The sequence below is a fragment of the Enhydra lutris genome, unplaced genomic scaffold (assembly GCF_002288905.1).
Source record: "Enhydra lutris kenyoni isolate GAN:26980312 unplaced genomic scaffold, ASM228890v2 scaffoldscaffold53, whole genome shotgun sequence".
NCBI classification, from domain to species: Eukaryota; Metazoa; Chordata; class Mammalia; order Carnivora; family Mustelidae; genus Enhydra; species Enhydra lutris.
In genome coordinates this window covers 3185102-3202018 of record NW_019154137.1, presented here as the reverse complement: position 1 = coordinate 3202018, position 16917 = coordinate 3185102, and the positions used below count along the sequence as shown (strand labels likewise).

Genomic DNA, 16917 nt, shown 5'->3' with positions numbered 1-16917 from the left:
TGCCTAAGGGTCCTCAGAAAGTGGATTGCTGAGTCCAGAATGCTTTTTCATAAATAGTCCACTTAAAACTGCTTCCCAAGGGTGCCTGGGAGGCTCAGATGGTTGGACATTTGCCTTCGGCTCAGATCATGATTGCCAGGTCCTGGGATTGAGCTCCACGTCTGGCTCCCTGCTCAGTGAGGAGTCTGCTTTTCCCCTTTCTCACTCCCCCTGCTTGTGCTCTCTCTCTCTCAAATGAATAAAATCTCTTTAAAAAATGCTTCCAAAGGGCAGGGCCATTGTCTTCCTCCCCCTTTTGAATGTGTATGACTTTCCTCTAACCTTTTTCAAAGGCTTTTCCTATTGACTATTTCACTGGACCCTAGAAATAACTGCAGCAGCCTCGTAGATATTGTTCCAAACAAGAACCATTCTTTGAAACAAGTAACAAAAACTGTGTCACGTTACCTTGATGGAAGACAGAAGAACAAGTGTGTTTGTTTATGCACCCACGAAGAGCCCCTCCGGGATGACGTGACCATGGGGAGGTGCTGGGCCAGGGATCAGAGCAAGCCTTTTCACTCAGTACCTTCTACTGTTCGATGTGTGAGCTATGTGAATACAGTATTTAAACAATTAACGAGAGTGAACATAGATGCCTGGGTGGTTCAGTCAGTTAAGCGGCTGCCTTCGGCTCAAGTCATGATCCCAGAGTCCTGGGATCGAGTCCCGCAAGGGGCTTCTTGCTCAGTGGGGAGCCTGCTTCTCCCTCTGCCTGCTGTTCCCTCTGCTTGTGCTCTCTCTGACAAATAAATAAAATCTTAAAAAAAAAAAAAGATGGTGAATAAAGCCACGTGAGTGGTGTTGTTTCCCAATCATCACTTCAATCTTTTCCCCCCAAAGATATATTATTTGGGGGTGGGGGGCAGTGAGAGGGAGAGCAAATCTCCAGTAGACTCCCCACTGAGTTGGGAGTGTGATGTGGGGCTCATTCCCAAGTCCCTGAGATCAGGATCTGAGCCGAAATCAAGAGTTGGAGTCAACTGACTGGGCCACCCAGGCGCCCCACATCATTTCAGTCTAAGAGCAAGTGACCTGTGGATCAGGGGTGGGTGGGAGGGGGTCAGTGGCCAGACCACCTCCGTCAGAGCTGCTCTAAGAAAATGCTTCTGGTTGATAGCACTTGCAAAAAATCAAGAGAAATGCAGGCTACAAACCACCACTACAGTCCCCTAGCTGCAGGGTTTTCATCGGGTTCACTCGCTGGCAGCGGGGGGTGATAATGAGGCTGAATTTCACAGCAGGTGCCACAGAAACGGGAGGTGAAGGATTGGGCCTCAGGTGCAGAGCGGGACCGACCGATTGCCACCTGCCGGGTTGTGGCCCTTCAGAGCCAGGCCTGAATCCAGCTAAGGAGGTAAGCTTAGTGGCTGATCCCCGGCTAGAGGCACAGCAGACAGGTGACAGACCCACAACCCCAGAGCCTTAGCCGTGGCTCAGTCGTCCCCATCTTCCACAGGCCTGTCCGCACCGCCTGCCCTCTCCCTTCCCGGAGCGAGTCTTCGTAACCGTGGGCTGAGGCCCGTGCGCAGCTAAGTGTGGACCAGAGCCGTGTGACGTTTGTCATTGTGACCGTGGCTCTCCTTCAACAGCTTCATCACAGGGTGGCCGGTCAGAGGGTCATGCCCCCAGTGTGACCGCCGCCTGCCTCCTCTATAGGCCATGCCCAGACGCCTGAGTTCAATGGAAAGCACCCAGCGCAGGGTTCAAGGTCACCAGCACATCGAAGGTTAAAATGGGTCCAAGATGGGAGATGAAAAACAATTGAGTTTTCTCACCTGCAGGGCCTGTGATCACCTGGGGGGTTGGTCTACACTCACAGCAGGATTCCCCTCTCTCTGGAAGTTACATCTTTTCAGATCTTCGTACCATTGGGTTACCTTTAGGGGTGAACATGCAACTCTTTATTTCAAGTTGTCAGTATGCGCATTTGAGTAAAACTGTTGCTGTCGCCGCTCTCCACAGAAATGAAAATCAACCCTTCAGTGCATCCTAGCTGTTAGACGCGACGGTAGAAGATGCAATCTGTTTTAAAGGCATTCCACCAGGGGGGCCTGGCTGGCTCCGTGGGAGGAGCGCAAGACTCTCGATCTCAGGGTTCCAGCCCCCAGGCTGGGTGTAGGGATCACTAAAAAGAATAAAAACTTTAAAAAATAAAAGCATTCTACCTGGAATTTCACACAACAGGAATCACCCAGGAAAGGAACTACAGGGGAAAAAAAAAGTACTACTTTTTCTGTATTCTCCTAGCAATCTCTAAAGGAATGATCTTTTTTTTTTTTTTAAGATTTTATTTATTTGAGAGAGAGCGAGAGTGAGAGAGCACAAGTTGGGAAAGTGGCAGAGGGAGAAGCAGGTTCCCCACTGAACAGGGAGCCAGAGGTGGGGCTCAATCCCAGGTCCCTGAGATCACGACCTGCCCAAGCCAAAGGCAGTCGCTTCACTCAGCCACCCAGGGCCCCCTGAAATGTCTTTTTAAATATTCCAACAGTATATTTTGTTCCAACAAATTATATATATATATATCCCAACAGTACTAACTACCATGTATGACAGGCTGGGCAGTGGGCACAGGGACAGGTGCTTGCTGCACATTCTAGCTATAATTCTAAGCCTCAGTTGCCTCCTAGTTTTTTTTAAGTTGAAAAAGCTCCATTTGGGTAGACTGTTTGAGCTTGCGTAGTACTGTTAAAAAAAAAAAGTCAAGAAAGCCTTTGATTTTACTTTTTTATTATGCACTCGGTTAATACACTGCATAACCTTTAGAAGGGCTAGATGAGCATGACTGAGTTATTTTTCATCCATCAGGAAGATGCTTCCTTAATCGATATTCTCCAAACCCTGAAAAACAGAATCAAAAGGGAAATGTGAGAATTCTGTTGCGGCCACAAATGTACACACGCAGGCGTGCCTCAGGGACACAAGTCAGTTCCAGACCGCTGCGGTACAGTGAGCGGAAGGAACGGGTCTGGTTGCCCGGTGCATAGAAAAGTCCCGTTTGCACGACAGTGCGGTCTGTTCAGTGTGCAACAGCATACGTCTACAAACCAATGTGCATACCTTAATTTCAAAAAACCTTAGTGCTAAAAAACGGGAACCACCATCTGAGTTCTCTCTGAGTCGTAAGCACAGATCGCAGATGGCCATGACAAATGTCAACAGTAACAAAGTTTGAAATAGTTTGAAAACTACCAAAACGTGATGCAGACACAAAGTGAGCAAATGCTGGTGGGCAAATGGCGCCCACAGACTCGCTCCACACGGGGCTGCCCCAAACCTTCGATGTGCACCAACACCCGGCATCCGTACACGCAGCGAGGCGCGCGGGTGCTCTCTGGCGTCAGCGGCCTGCTCTGTTATTAAGGACGTACCCGCACACCCCACCTTTCTCTCGATGCAACAGTAAGCTGAACTGAATTTTCTAATCACTGAGGTACAAAGAATAACCTACAATGATTTCTAGTTTCCAGTTTCTGACCGCAGCAAACATCACTTTATACGAAAAGTGCCCCGCCCATCAGAAGGAAAACCAGTGACGGGCTGGATCCTTCCGAGAGTGAAGACAATCGGGTCAAATCATTACAAAAAAATAACAGCCAACGCGAGGAAGAGACCATTAACCTCATTCTAGTTTTTACAGATGAACAAATGGAGACTCAGCTTAAAAGGCTCTTGCGGAAGTCAGCAAGGAAGTGGCAGGGCCAGAATTCAAGGTCAGGGACCCCCTAACTCCAGAACTCTTTCCCTGTGAGCGTGACACTGTTTATTCAGAAGACCCACTCTTTCTTAGCTCACGACCAAATTCTTCAGAAACTGGAGAGTAAAACATCAGTCAGGGACGACATTTCTTCCAAGTGTTAAATAACACAGTCCAGGCAGTCCGCTTACTATCACAGGCAGAACCACCTTGAGAGAAATGAGACCTGCACAGTCCTAGGAGCTGCCCTGCAGAAATTCTAATCGGGAACCTTCTCTCCACCTTGTGCGCCGGCCGACTGTGCTGGTCACTCTTGGACCACACTGGGAAATCCTGCCTTAGTCAAGTAGACCTCTATCACCATGTTCGTCAGCTTCTCAAAGGGCGCCGTGCTGACAGGCAGATCACCTAGGCTGAGTCCTTACAGTGTCACTGAACCACTCTGACCCTGTTTTCTCATCTATAAAATGAGTATTAACCTAGGTTCACTGTGAAGAATAAACGAGCAAGGAGAAAATATTAAAAACTACTTTTCTTTTTTTCCTTAAAGAATAATGGCGATGAACTCCTACAAGATCTAAGAACATACTACCAGGTTTAATCATATGAAAATGTTCTGCTTGCCTATATCTGACCTACAAAAACAGCAATTCCACAGGATTCACTCAAATGCACAATTATGGTAATTCGTTACATTATGGTACTGGGTGCATGAACCAGCAAACTCATGAAGTATTAGTGTATTCGTGAAACAGGACCGTGTGTATACAGAAATTTGGTTCACTCAAATGGTATTTCAAATAAAAAATGGAGGGGCGCCTGGGTGGCTCAGTGGGTTAAGCCTCTGCCTTCGGCTCAGGTCATAATCCCAGGGTCCTGGGATCGAGCCCCGCATTGGCCTTTCTGCTCAGCAAGGAGCCTGCTTCCCCCCCCCCACCCCCCTCTGCCACTCTGCTTACTTGTGATCTCTGTCAAATAAATAAATAAAATCTTTTTTAAAAAATTAGATTAAATTAAAATTAAAAATGGACTGCTCCATAACTAGATAATTGTGACAACTGGCTATCTCTTGGAAAAAAGTAAAGTTAAATCCTGTGATTTCACATTATACCCCCAATGACCTATAGACAAGTTAGCACTAAACATTAAAAAAAAGATATTTGGAGGGGCGCCTGGGTGGCTCAGTTGTTAAGCGTCTGCCTTTGGCTCAGGTCATGATCCCAGAGTCCTGGGATCGAGCCCCACATCAGGCTCCCTGCTCGGCAGGAAGCCTGCTTCTCCCTCTCCCGCTCCCCCTGCTTGTGTTCCCTCTCTGTCTCTCTGTCAAATAAATAAATAAAATCTTTAAGAAAAAAAAAAAGATATTTGGAGAAATTTTAAAAATTTATTTATAATCTTGGGTAGAACAGTCATTTGTAAGCAAGACATAAAACTCAAAATCCTGAATGACAAAATATGATAAAATGAACATCAAAATCAAAAACTGATGGGAGACTTCATAAAGTGAAGACAGACTGGTAAAAAAAGATCTGCCACATGTAAAACAGACAGAAGATTAATAACCATAACGTATAAAGAACCCCCATAAAAAAAAAAAAAACAAAAAAACAAGCAAAGCACACGAGCAGACAATCCATGGAATAAAAATACAAACGATCATTAAATCTCTGAAAGGCTGCTCAACTTCGCCAGAAGACAAGACAACTCAAATTCAATTAGCACTGTTAAGACATTTGGCAAAACATAACCAGAACCCATCTCAACCCCGAGGATGTCTAGTATCAGAGCCATCTTACCTTTGACACATAGTAACGATCAACTCCAGAGATGCGCCTATCTCTTTGCATCAAACTCCACTGATATGGATAATAGGCAACCCTTTTTTCCTACAATTAGAAGAAATCATTATTGCACAATGTTTACGAAGATGAGTGACTCTATTATAATAGAGGGCTATCAGAACTTATTAAGTGGCATTCTAGGAAAATGGAATCATCACTGAAACAAAAGCCAAATTAAGACCAAATCCTAAATAAAATCGGACCATTAAGCTTCACAATTGAGATGGTAACCATGAGTCTTTACACATTCTATTTTAACCAGCATCTGTTTTTTTTTTTCCCTTTCCTCCTTTCCTTCCCCCCCACCCCCTTATTTGAAAGACTTGACTACTTGTTTCCATTTGGGACCTCAAAGAGAAGAAACAATAGCAGCAGATCACACGTGAAGAAGAATCACAAAACCAGAAAGCAAATACATTATGCCCCGTACTCTAGGGATAACGTGATGGGCCTGGAAGAGAGGAAAATGAAATCCTGATATGAAAAGCAGGATCTTACAGTAAATTCCTCAAGGCTTGGGAAAAGGCGGGGTGGGGGGTGGGGATAAAAAATGTCAAAGTAAAAACCTAATTAAGAGCAGAGAGGTTAAAAACCGAGAAGGCACCAAGATGCGGACGCGAGACATTACAATCAAAAGATTAGAGATCCGAGGGGGTGAGGGCAAGACTAAAGCGAGACCCAGGAGTTCGGACCCACCTTCTCCTCTACCTTTCCGGCCCCCGAACCTACAACGCCGTCTTGGCCACTCCACCCAACAACTAGCTGCTTCTTGCTAGAGCAGAACGCGGTTTCCGTCGGCTTTCGTTCCGCAAGCCTCTGCTTTTAGGCAACCAGAAGAAGGGGGATGCAAGCCTGGTGTCCCCCAGGTCGGAGAGCGGCTCCGGACCCCAGTGGCCTCCCACCGCCCGTCCGCGAAGTCAGCCTTCGCGCGGGAGAGGCCGCCTTACCTTGCCCCCGTTGGTGAACCTGTGGATGTGCGCCGTGGCTATGCCGGGGATGACCAAGCACACGGCCATGACGCCGATCCCGGGCAGGATCTCGAACCACATCGCACCGCGGCGGCCAACGCCAAAACCCTCCTTCCCGGCCCGGTTAAAGGTGACCCGGCCTCGGCCCCTTCCCAGTAGGCTCCGCGGCAGCCAGCCGGCGGGGCGGGGCCGCGCACGCCTCGGGAGGAAGCGACGGGGGCCGGCAGGGCCCAGGGGCGGTGCGCGCTCGCATCCTCGCCCCCGCGGATGCCCGCAGTCCGCTTGGGGCAGCCCATCTCGCTCCGACTGGAGGCCGGGCGCGCGACGTGCGGTGACGTGAAGAGGCCCCGCGAGGCCCAGCACGCCATAGCCTTCCGGAGCTGCGGACTCTAAAATGGCAGAGCAACTTTCTCCGGCCAAGACGGCAGACCAGGTGTGCACCTTCCTCTTCAAAAAGCCTGGTGGGCGAAAAGGGGCTGCGGGCCGCAGGAAGCGCCCGGTCTGCTACTCGGAGCCCGGGGACAGCAACAGCAGCAGCAGTGACGAAGGCAGCACTGTGGTTCGCCCGGAGAAGAAGCGGGCGATCCACAATCCGATGATACAGAAGACTCGTGGCAGTGGTAAACAGAAGGCGGCTTACGGCAACTTGAGCAGCGAGGAGGAGGAGGAGGAGGAGGAGAAAGAGCCCGAGAGTCTTGGCGTGGTGTACAAGTCCACCCGATCGGCAAAACCCGTGGGACCAGAGGATATGGGGGCGACTGCTGTCTACGAGCTAGACACAGAGAAGGAGCGTGATGCACAAGCCATCTTTGAGCGCAGCCAGAAGATCCAGGAGGAGCTGAGGGGCAAGGAAGATGACAAGATCTATCGGGGAATCAATAATTACCAGAAATTCATGAAGCCCAAGGATACGTCTATGGGCAATGCTTCCTCCGGGATGGTGAGGAAGGGCCCCATCCGAGCTCCCGAGCATCTACGTGCCACCGTGCGCTGGGATTACCAGCCCGACATTTGTAAGGACTACAAGGAGACTGGCTTTTGCGGCTTCGGAGACAGCTGCAAGTTCCTCCATGACCGTTCAGATTACAAGCATGGGTGGCAGATCGAACGTGAGCTTGATGAGGGTCGCTATGGTGTCTATGAGGACGAAAACTATGAAGTGGGAAGCGATGATGAGGAAATACCATTCAAGTGTTTCATCTGTCGCCAGACCTTCCGGAATCCAGTTGTCACCAAGTGCAGGCATTATTTCTGCGAGAGCTGTGCACTGCAGCATTTCCGCACCACCCCTCGCTGCTATGTCTGTGACCAGCAGACCAATGGCGTCTTCAATCCAGCGAAAGAATTGATTGCTAAATTGGAGAAGCATCGAGCTGCAGAAGAGGGTGGTGCTTCCCATTTCCCAGAAGACCCCGATGAGAGTCCAATCCCCATCACTTAGTTTCCCTATTAGTCTCACACCTCAAAATAAATCTTTTGTTGTTTGGAAATCTTAATTCGTCGTGTCCTTCCTTTCTAGGGAAAGTGAAAGGAAAAGGCAGGTGGTGAAATAGGGCCCTGGATGGAGGGCTTATAAAAGCCTTGAGGTAGGTTCGGTCTGGATTTTTACCTGTTACATATGCTGCCTGGGTGTGACATAACTTTTCAGAGCCCTTTGGCATAAATTCCGGGGATGGGAGAAGTTCGAGAAAAGAGCTAAACTTCGCTTGAACTAAAACTGATGAAAGCAAGAACTGAACCTATTATATCACGTTTCTGTATCACTTAGTAGTTTACCAAAGTACCTCCATGTATGAGCTCTACCGGAAGCCTGTACTAGTACAAAATCTGCCCCCGCCAGCCTGTGTGTTTGGAGGGTGGGGTGGGAGTGGGAGAATTGGGTGGGGGAGCTGGTGGCTAGCACCAGAGTGCACGTATGGGAAATGGTCCTTGCTCTCTTAAAGCACCACAGGTGGGTGCCTGGGGGGCTCAGTCGTTTAAACCCATGCCTTCCGCTCAGGTCATGATCTAAGGGTGGTGGGATCCAGTCCCATGGTGGGCTCCCTGCTGGGCAGGGAGCCTGCTTCTCCCTCTGCCCCTTCCCCAACATATTATCTCAATCTCGCTCTCAAATAAATATAATCTTTTTTTAAAAGATTTTATTTATTTATTTGACAGAGATCACAAGTAGGCAGAGAGGCAGGCAGAGAGAGAGGGAGGGAGCAGGCTCCCTGCTGAGCAGAGAGCCCAATGCGGGGCTCGATCCCAGGACCCTGAGATATGACCTGAGCTGAAGGCAGAGGCTATAACCCACTGAGCCACCCAAGCACCCCTCAAATAAATACAATCTTTAAGAAAAAATAAACTACTGTAGGTAACCCACCCTTCCACAAATGACTGAAATGGCTTATGCTGTGCTGTCCAGTATGATAGCCACCAGCTTCAGGGGGCAGTTGAGTACCTCAAATGCAGCTGGTAGCCACTATATTGGACACTGCAGTTCTAAGCTGAACTTGTAAGCCAAGTTCAGAGAACAAAAAACTAACATTTTATAATCCACTGTCTGAAATTATTTGTGTTCGCAATAGAGCTGGTCATGTTAATCTACGTACCTGTCTTCCCAGCTAGTTTGGAAAGTCCTCAGTGACTAACCCAGTGCTTGGCATATGATAAACAAATAAACCCAGAAATGTCTGGAAAGGAGTATTGGGGCCAAAGCCTCAAATCCAGGTTGAGGAGGTTTGACTATATTCTATAGGTCATGAGATAGCAGAGGTTTGGGGAGGGGAACACAATCAGACTTTTTTTTTTAATGTTACTGTTGTTGTAGGCTATCGGATAGATTACAGGAAGATGGAAGATAAGAGGCAGGGAGACCAATTAGACCAAATGATGAATAAATTTTCACTGATCTGCTTAGTATTTGTGCTGATCCCAGAAAACAGATGCAGTAATAAGTTGTGGGTTAGAGTTTTTAAATTCACACTCATTACTCCATTCAAATATACTCCTTGAGCACCCACTGTGTCAGGCACTGTGCTTGGCATAGGGGATATTAGCAAACAAGACAGGCCCAACCCCTGTCTTCATGGAGCTACACATCAAACAATGATAGGTGTGGGGTGCCTGGGGGACTCAGTTGGTTAAGCGTCGAACTCTTGACTTTGGCTCAGGTCATGATCTCAGGGTTGTGAGATGGAGACCCATGTCAGGCTCCGTGCTTGGTGGGGAGTCTGCTTGAGATTCTCTCTGCCCAAATAAATAATAAATAAATAAATAAATCCAAATAAATAAATAGATCTCTTAAAAAAAAAACAACAACAACAACAGCAACAGATGTGATGAGTACAAGACAAAAAGTGCACTGGGTTGACCTGTTAGGGTTAAGCCAATCCCAGCCTTGCGGGAATTCAGTATCACCAATTTACTTGACACAAAGTGATACATTTTATAAGAGAATGTATCCATGGAGAACAGAGAAGTAGCAGCACGCACTGCCACAGAAGGCAAAGGAAGGAAGTGTTCTAAAAAGTGTCATGAAAAAAAATCCATCGATGAGGTGCAAAATAGTGGGTTTTTTTTTTTTTCTGTTCCTGAGAATTTATGTTGGAAATGGCTCAGGAGAAAAAGATGAAAGGGACAGAATGCAGCTGGAGACTAAGCTCCAGAATTGACAAGGTGGGACTGAAGGCCCAGATCAAGCAGTTAGTCATCAAGAGCTGAGAGAAAAAATAGAAGAAAGCTGATATTTGTCTACTACTCCACATTTTAAAAAAAAACTTAAGATTTTATTTATTTATTTGACAGAGAAAGAGAGCATAAGCAGGGGGAGCAGCAGGGGGAGCAGGAGAGGGAGAAGCAGGCTCCCTGCTCAGAACCTGATGCAGGGCTCTATCCCAGGACCCTAAGATCATGACCTGAGCCAAAGGCAGATGCTTAACCAACTAAGCCACGGAGGCGCCCCGGCTCCACATGTTTTAATACCTGCCTCTGAATCTTAGGAGTACACAGGATTTTTAAAAAGTATACAAGATACACGCACATGAGGATTATTCTTAGAATCTACAACATTCAACAGATTCTTTTTTTTAAGATTTTATTTATTTATTTGAGTGGGAGAGAGTACGAAGAGAGGGAGGGTCAGGGGAGAAGCAGACTTCCTGCTGTGTGGGGAGCCTGATGTGGGACTTCATTCTAGGACTCCAGGACCATGACCTGAGCCAAAGGCAGTCAGTTGGGCATCTGACTCTTAATAACCAGTTCAGGTCAGGCACCTGGGTGGCTCAGTGGGTTAAAGCTTCTGCCTTCGGCTCAGGTCATGATCTCAGGGTCCTGGGATGGAGCCCCGCATCGGGCTCTCTGCTCAGCAGGGAGCCTACTTCCTCCTCTCTCTCTCTGCCTGCCTCTCTGCCTACTTGTGATCTCTGTGAAATAAATAAATAAAATCTTTTTTAAAAAATCAGTTCAGGTCATGATCTTGGGGTCCTGGGATCTAGCCCCGTGTTAGGCTCTGTGCTCAGTGGGGAGTGTACTTGGATTCTCTCTCCCTCTGTCCCTCCCCTACTCTCTTCCTCCCCCCCCCCGCCCCCCCAAAGTAAATAAATCTTAAAAAAAAAAAAAGGGACCAGGACACCTGAGTGGTTCAGTTGGTTAAGAGTCTGCCTTCGGCTCAGGTCACCATCTCAGGGTCCTGGGATAGAGTCCCACATTGGGCTCCTTGCTCAGCGGGGAGTCTGCTTCTCCCTCTGCCTTCTGCACTCTCTCTGACAACTAAGTAAATAAAATCTTTTAAAAATATGAAAATAAAAAAGGGACTATAACCACAAAAGCACACGCATCGATAGTGTACTCAAAATATTTTTCGTATTTACAAGTTTATGATGACCTTTTTTAAAGTCAACTATTTTTTAAAGATCTTATTTGAGAGAGAGACAGAGAGAGAACACAAGCAGGGGTTGTGGCAGAGGGGAAGGGAGAAGCAGGCTCCCTACTGACCAAGGAGCCCAACGTGGGGCTTGAACCCAGGACTCTTGAGATCATGACCTGAGCTGAAGGCAGATGCTTAACCAACTGAGCCACCCAGGAGCCCCAAAGTCAACTATTTTTTATCACTTTTAATTAAATGGTGCAATTTCATTTCGTAGAAACTAAACTTTTGTTCTTAAGGTTTTTTTAAGTACGTGGGGAAAAAAGCAAGCATGCCCACAGTGCTAAGATTGCAGCAGACGCTGAAGAAGCCAACCTCGTCTGAGAGGTCAGCAAAGGCCCCCCTAGAAATGACCCTCAAACTGAGACCTACAAGGGGCGCAAAAGAAAGAGTGTCCCAGGCACAGGTGTAAGTACCTACATACTAAGGACCTGACGTGAGTGACTGGCTTCAACGGAGAATTCCAAGCAGTCCGGCATGGCCGCAGGAAGCAAACAATGTGGCCAGGTAAGCGGGCCAAAGAGCGGGCACCTTGCAAGTCATGTTAAGGACTTTGGGCTTTATCCAAAGGGCAAAGGGATGCCATTAAAAGGTTTGAAGAAAGAAAGTGAGATGATCCGATCTGAATGTTAAAAAGAGAATTCTGCAGTGGGGAGAACGGATTGAGGGAATCGGACATGAGACAGGGAGATCGTTTAAGAGGCTGGAGCACTAGTTCAGGTGATAGGATAGTGGACTGGACTAGACTGGAGGCTGTGGACATGCATCTAATAGCTTCTGAGCACCCACTGTATGCCAGGCATTCACATAAGCTGTGGGGTTAGAGCCCTAACAAGTGCACAAGTCCGTGCTCTCACAGAACTTAAATGAGATACAGTTACAGATTTATACACACATATATCAACAATACCAGATTGAGATAAGTACTATCAGAACAGTAGAGCAAGGTAAGGGAATAAGAGCGCAGTGGTGTGGGGGCAAAGCTAATTTCCATACGATGGTCAAGGAGGGCCTCTTCTGATAAGGGAACATCCAGCAGAGACCTAAATGAAGCAGGTGTCTGGAAGCACATTCCAGACAGAACACAAAGGCCCTGAAGCAGGGCCTGACATGTCCTAGGAACAGCGAGGAAGAAATGTAACTGGAGTGGACTCAAGGAAAAGGAAAGAATTCTAAAATGAGGTAAGAAGAGTAATGCAGGGGGGCGCCTGGGTGGCTCAGTCGGTTTGGCACCTGACTTTATTTCAGCTCAGGTCAGGATCTCAGGGTCATGCGATCGGGCCCCACATCCTGCCCTGTGTCAGGCTCTGCACTCAGCCTGACTTTGCTTGCCCCTCTCCCTCTGCTCCTTCCCCCACTCCCGTGCACGTGCTCTCACTCTCTCTCTCTCTCTCTCTCTCTCTCTCAAATAATTTGGAAAGAGCACAAGCGTGGGGAACAGCAGAGGGAGAGAGACGAGCAGGCTCCCCATTGAGTAGGGAGCCCCATGTGGGGCTTGATCTCAGGACCCTGCAATTATGACCTGAGCCAAAGGCAGAAGCTTGACTGACTGAGCCACCTAGGCGCCCCTCTTTTCCCCTTTTGGTGATAATGTTAAAAATATTACATCTACAGGTGTTGCAGACTTAACAATACATTGTTATAGTATATATAATTTTATGACTTTTAAAGGAGCTAAGGGAAGAAAGGAAAGAAGGTATATATATATATATATGTGTGTGTGTGTGTGTGTTATACACACACACACACACACACACACACATATACACATATATTCTGTTATATTAACCTTGTTTATCATTTCTGATTCTCGTTATTCTGGTAGGTTTGAGTTAAATGAAATCATTTAGTTAGCCCACTACATCTTCGCTCCACCTCCCTCCTTTGTGCTGCGATTAGCAAATGCATTCGATTTCTATATGTTATGGGCCCAACAAACCATTATATACAGATTATTTTAGTCAGTTACTATTTAAATCAGTAAGGTAAGAAAAGTGAAGAAATATGCATTTATATGGTCTTTAATAATGACATAACTACTGTTGGTTCATAACCTCGGGAGGTCCCCGGATGAGATCTGAAATTGGACCCCATACACAGAGGGCAAGGAGAGACCAAAGAAAGAGGCAGACCACTCCAGATCGGTAGGTGGTGGCTTTACGAAGCAAGGAACTTACCTACAAGACTTGTCTTGGATGGCCACAAGATGAGTAAATCTCCACACCTGCCCACCAGAACATTAAAAGTTTACACAGAGGCCTTAACAGGGATCAGTCACGGATCCAGTCCAGATGGTCTCAGTAACACATTACTCTCTCAAGACGGTGTCCTTGAAATGGCTTCTCCTGGGACGCCTGGGTGGCTCAGTCAGTTAAGCTGCTTGTGCTCTCTCTCTCTCCGACAAATGAAATAAATAAATAAAATCTTTGAAAGAAAGAAAGAAAGAAAGAAAGAAAAAGGAAGAAAACAAGAAAGGGCTCCTACTGTAGGACCGGCAGGCAGAATGTACATTCCAAGGACAGGGGAGGGCCTGAAGCAACTCCAGTTGTCCAGCTCCCATAGCTCACAGGTCAACTAGCAGTCACAATCTCTCAATGACCTCCTGTAACTAGTACCTTTCTTTACCTGTGTTCTTTGATTTTGCTATGGATCCGAATTAATCTGAATTAGTGTCTGAGGTCACTTGATTTCAGCCTGATGAGCTTTACTGTATCTTGTCGCTGGAGGCCCTAATCCAGTCTAAGTGATGCTTGTAAGATGAGGAGATTTGGATGCAAAAAGAAACACTAGGGGCACCTGTTCACAGAGGAGTGGCCACGTGAAGAACAGTGAAAGGAGGGTCATCCGCAAGCCAAGGAGAGAGGCCTCAGAAGTAACCAAACTTGCAGACCCCTTGATCTTGGACTTCTAGTCTCCAGAACTGTGAGAAAATAAGTATCTGTTGCTTAAACCACCCAGTCTATGGCATTTTGCTATGGCAGCCCTAGCAAACTAATACAAGCCCCTGTAGTGAACTTTTCACCTCACTTACTACACTTTCCAACTCTAGAATTTCCCATTTGGTTCTTATTCTTGTATAATTTCTATCTATTGTATTCTCTTAAATGACATCGTCATCATACCTTTCTTTCTTTAATCATGGTTTCCTTTATTTTCTTGAACATATTTAAAATGGCTATTTGTTTTTAAGTTTTATTTATTTATTTTAGAGATTTTATTTATTTATTTGACAGAGATCACAACTAGGCAGAGAGAGCGAGGAGGAAGCAGGCTCCCCATGGAGCAGAGAGCCCGATGCGGGGCTCAATCCCAGGACCCTGCGATCATGACCGAGCCGAAGGCAGAGGCTTTAACCCACTGAGCCACCCAGGCACCCTTAAGTTTTATTTATTTAAGTAATCACTACATCCAACGTGGGGCTTGAACTCACAACCCTGAGATCAAGAGTCACATGCTTTTCTGACTGAGCCAGCCCGGTACCCCTAAAATGGCTACTTTGAAGACTTTGTTAAATATGACATCTAGTAGAGGCATCTGGGTGGCTCAGTTGGTTAAGCATCTGCCTTTGGCTCAAGTCATGATCTCAGAGTGCTGGGACCCCTGAGTCGGGCTTCCTGCTCAGCAAGGAGTCTGCTTCTCCCTCTGCCCTTCCCCACCGCTTGTGCTTGCTTGTTCTCTCAAGTAAGTAAAATCTTAAAAAAAAAAAAAAAGATAGAAAGAAAAAGAGGGGTGCCTGGGTAGCTCAGTTGCTTAAGTGTCTGCATTCAGCTCAGGTCATGATCCCAGGGCCCTGGGATCAAGTCCCACGTCAGGCTCCCTGCTCAGCGGGGAGCCTGCTTCTCCCTCTGCCTGCTGTTCTCACTGCTTGGGCTCCCTCTCTCTCCTCCCCTCTCTCTCTGACAAAGAAATAAAATCTTAAAAAAAAAAGAAAAGAAAAAGAAGTATGATCTCTGGTTATTCTCACAGGTAGTTTTTGTGACCTGCTTTTCCATAGCCCCCCAGACCCGCCCCACCGTCTGGTTTACACTTTCCTGTTTCTTTGCATATCAAAATTTTTTTTGTTGGAAACTGGATATTTTGTAATATAATTTTTAAAAAATATTTTATTTATTTATTTGACAGAGAGACAGCGAGAGAGGGAACACAAGCAGGAGGAGTGGGAGAGGGTGAAGCAGGCTTCCCGCTGAGCAGGGAGCCCGATGCAGGGCATGATGTGAACCAAAGGCAGACGCTTAACTACTGAGCCACCCAGACACCCTGGAAACCGGATGTTTTAGGTTGTGTACTGACTCTAGGTAAAGGCTCTCTACCCCTTCTTTCAAGTTTATTATTATTTGTAGTAACTAGCTGGATTATTTAAGTCTATTCTTGCTACCACTGCCACCTCCTCCCCACCAAAACACACACCAGTGTTAAACCTATTATGTTGGTCCTCAAGGGGTGTGGCCTTGGGCGTACACACACAGTCACCCTGAGATGACAATGGATTTGACAGGTTTCTCCTTGCCTCTTTTCCTGACTGTGCCCAAATGTTAAACTCCACTAACTGCAGGATGATTACTGTATTGTTTCCAGCAATACCCTGGGACTTAAACTGCTGGATAGATAGCTTAATCCAGCTTGAATTCTTTTGGAGAAGGGATCCTGATGTCAGTGTTAGATTTGTTCTGACCCCCGGAGGGCTTCTCCCAGCTGTCTCCTTACCCATTTCTCTTGCAGATTAACTGGCCTGCAGTTTAGTTTCTCTCTCCACTGAATCTATCTCCCAATGCCCTTTCACCATAAGTACCACTGTTTTTGAGGGCACCTGTCTGGCTTAATTTGTACAGCAAGCGACTCTTGATCTCAGGGTCATGAGTTTGGGCCCCAAGTTGGGGGTAAAGTTTACTTTAAAAAAAAAAAAAAGGCTAAGCTTGAACGTCCTCATCCTGTTATCGATGAAGTCAGGTCTTTCAGGACGAGATTAAGAGCCGTCTGTTTGTGACTACTTCTCCCCCAAGGAAAAATCTCCAAGCCAAGAATGGAGCTGGGTAAGATGAATGACTTGCTTCTGAGTGAAATCCCCGCTTTGGGGGTGCTAGGTGGGAGAGGGGCAGTAGCCTCAGGTCTCTTGCCTCTGCCAGTGTGGACCCACCTTACCAGCCAGGACAGGGTGATCAGGGTCCCAGTGTTTTCAGCCCCACCATGCTTGTTGCCGGTGTGCAGGGCTGCCAAGAGCATGTCCCTCCAGAGGTCCCAAACAGACCAGGCTCGGCCGCTCACCACTGATAAAATCCAAAGGCAGAGAAATGACTGGTAGTGAAAACAAGAAATGAATTTATGTCAGTGAGGCCAAAACCAGGAAGACAGTGGGTTAGTGTCTCAAAAGACTGTCTCCAAAGTGCCGAAAATACTTGCAGGTTTGTTAGGAAAATGTGGGGCAAAGTGGGTGGGCACACGCCCATAGGCCCTGAAGGTCAAATTGAT

General features: G+C 47.0%; 2 protein-coding genes across 2 annotated transcripts; one reads left to right on the top strand and one right to left on the bottom strand.

The window, feature by feature from the left end:
* Positions 1–2752: 2752 nt before the first annotated feature.
* Positions 2753–6747, bottom strand: LOC111157253 (NADH:ubiquinone oxidoreductase subunit A1). Its single transcript, XM_022518529.1, has 3 exons — positions 6525–6747; positions 5533–5622; positions 2753–2880 (listed from the first exon to the last, which is right to left on the bottom strand). Exons 1-3 carry the CDS (start codon positions 6624–6626, stop codon positions 2860–2862), a joined length of 213 nt encoding a protein of 70 aa, XP_022374237.1. The 5' UTR covers positions 6627–6747; the 3' UTR covers positions 2753–2859.
* Positions 6748–6870: 123 nt separating this feature from the next.
* On the top strand, positions 6871–8041 carry LOC111157252 (ring finger protein 113A). Its single transcript, XM_022518528.1, has one exon. The coding sequence runs from the start codon at positions 6940–6942 to the stop codon at positions 7984–7986; it is 1047 nt and encodes a 348-aa protein (XP_022374236.1). The 5' UTR covers positions 6871–6939; the 3' UTR covers positions 7987–8041.
* The last annotated feature ends 8876 nt before the right edge of the window (positions 8042–16917 follow it).

Excerpts from the sequence above, each read along its gene's own strand:
- LOC111157253 (XM_022518529.1), bottom strand. The coding sequence starts at position 6,626 with ATGTGGTTCGAGATCCTGCCCGGGATCGGCGTCATGGCCGTGTGCTTG. Across the intron at positions 5,623-6,524 it reads GGTTCACCAACGGGGGCAAG|GAAAAAAGGGTTGCCTATTA; the intron begins GTAAGGCGGCCT and ends TTCTAATTGTAG. Across the intron at positions 2,881-5,532 it reads ATCGTTACTATGTGTCAAAG|GGTTTGGAGAATATCGATTA; the intron begins GTAAGATGGCTC and ends TCTGTTTTTCAG.
- LOC111157252 (XM_022518528.1), top strand. The coding sequence starts at position 6,940 with ATGGCAGAGCAACTTTCTCCGGCCAAGACGGCAGACCAGGTGTGCACC.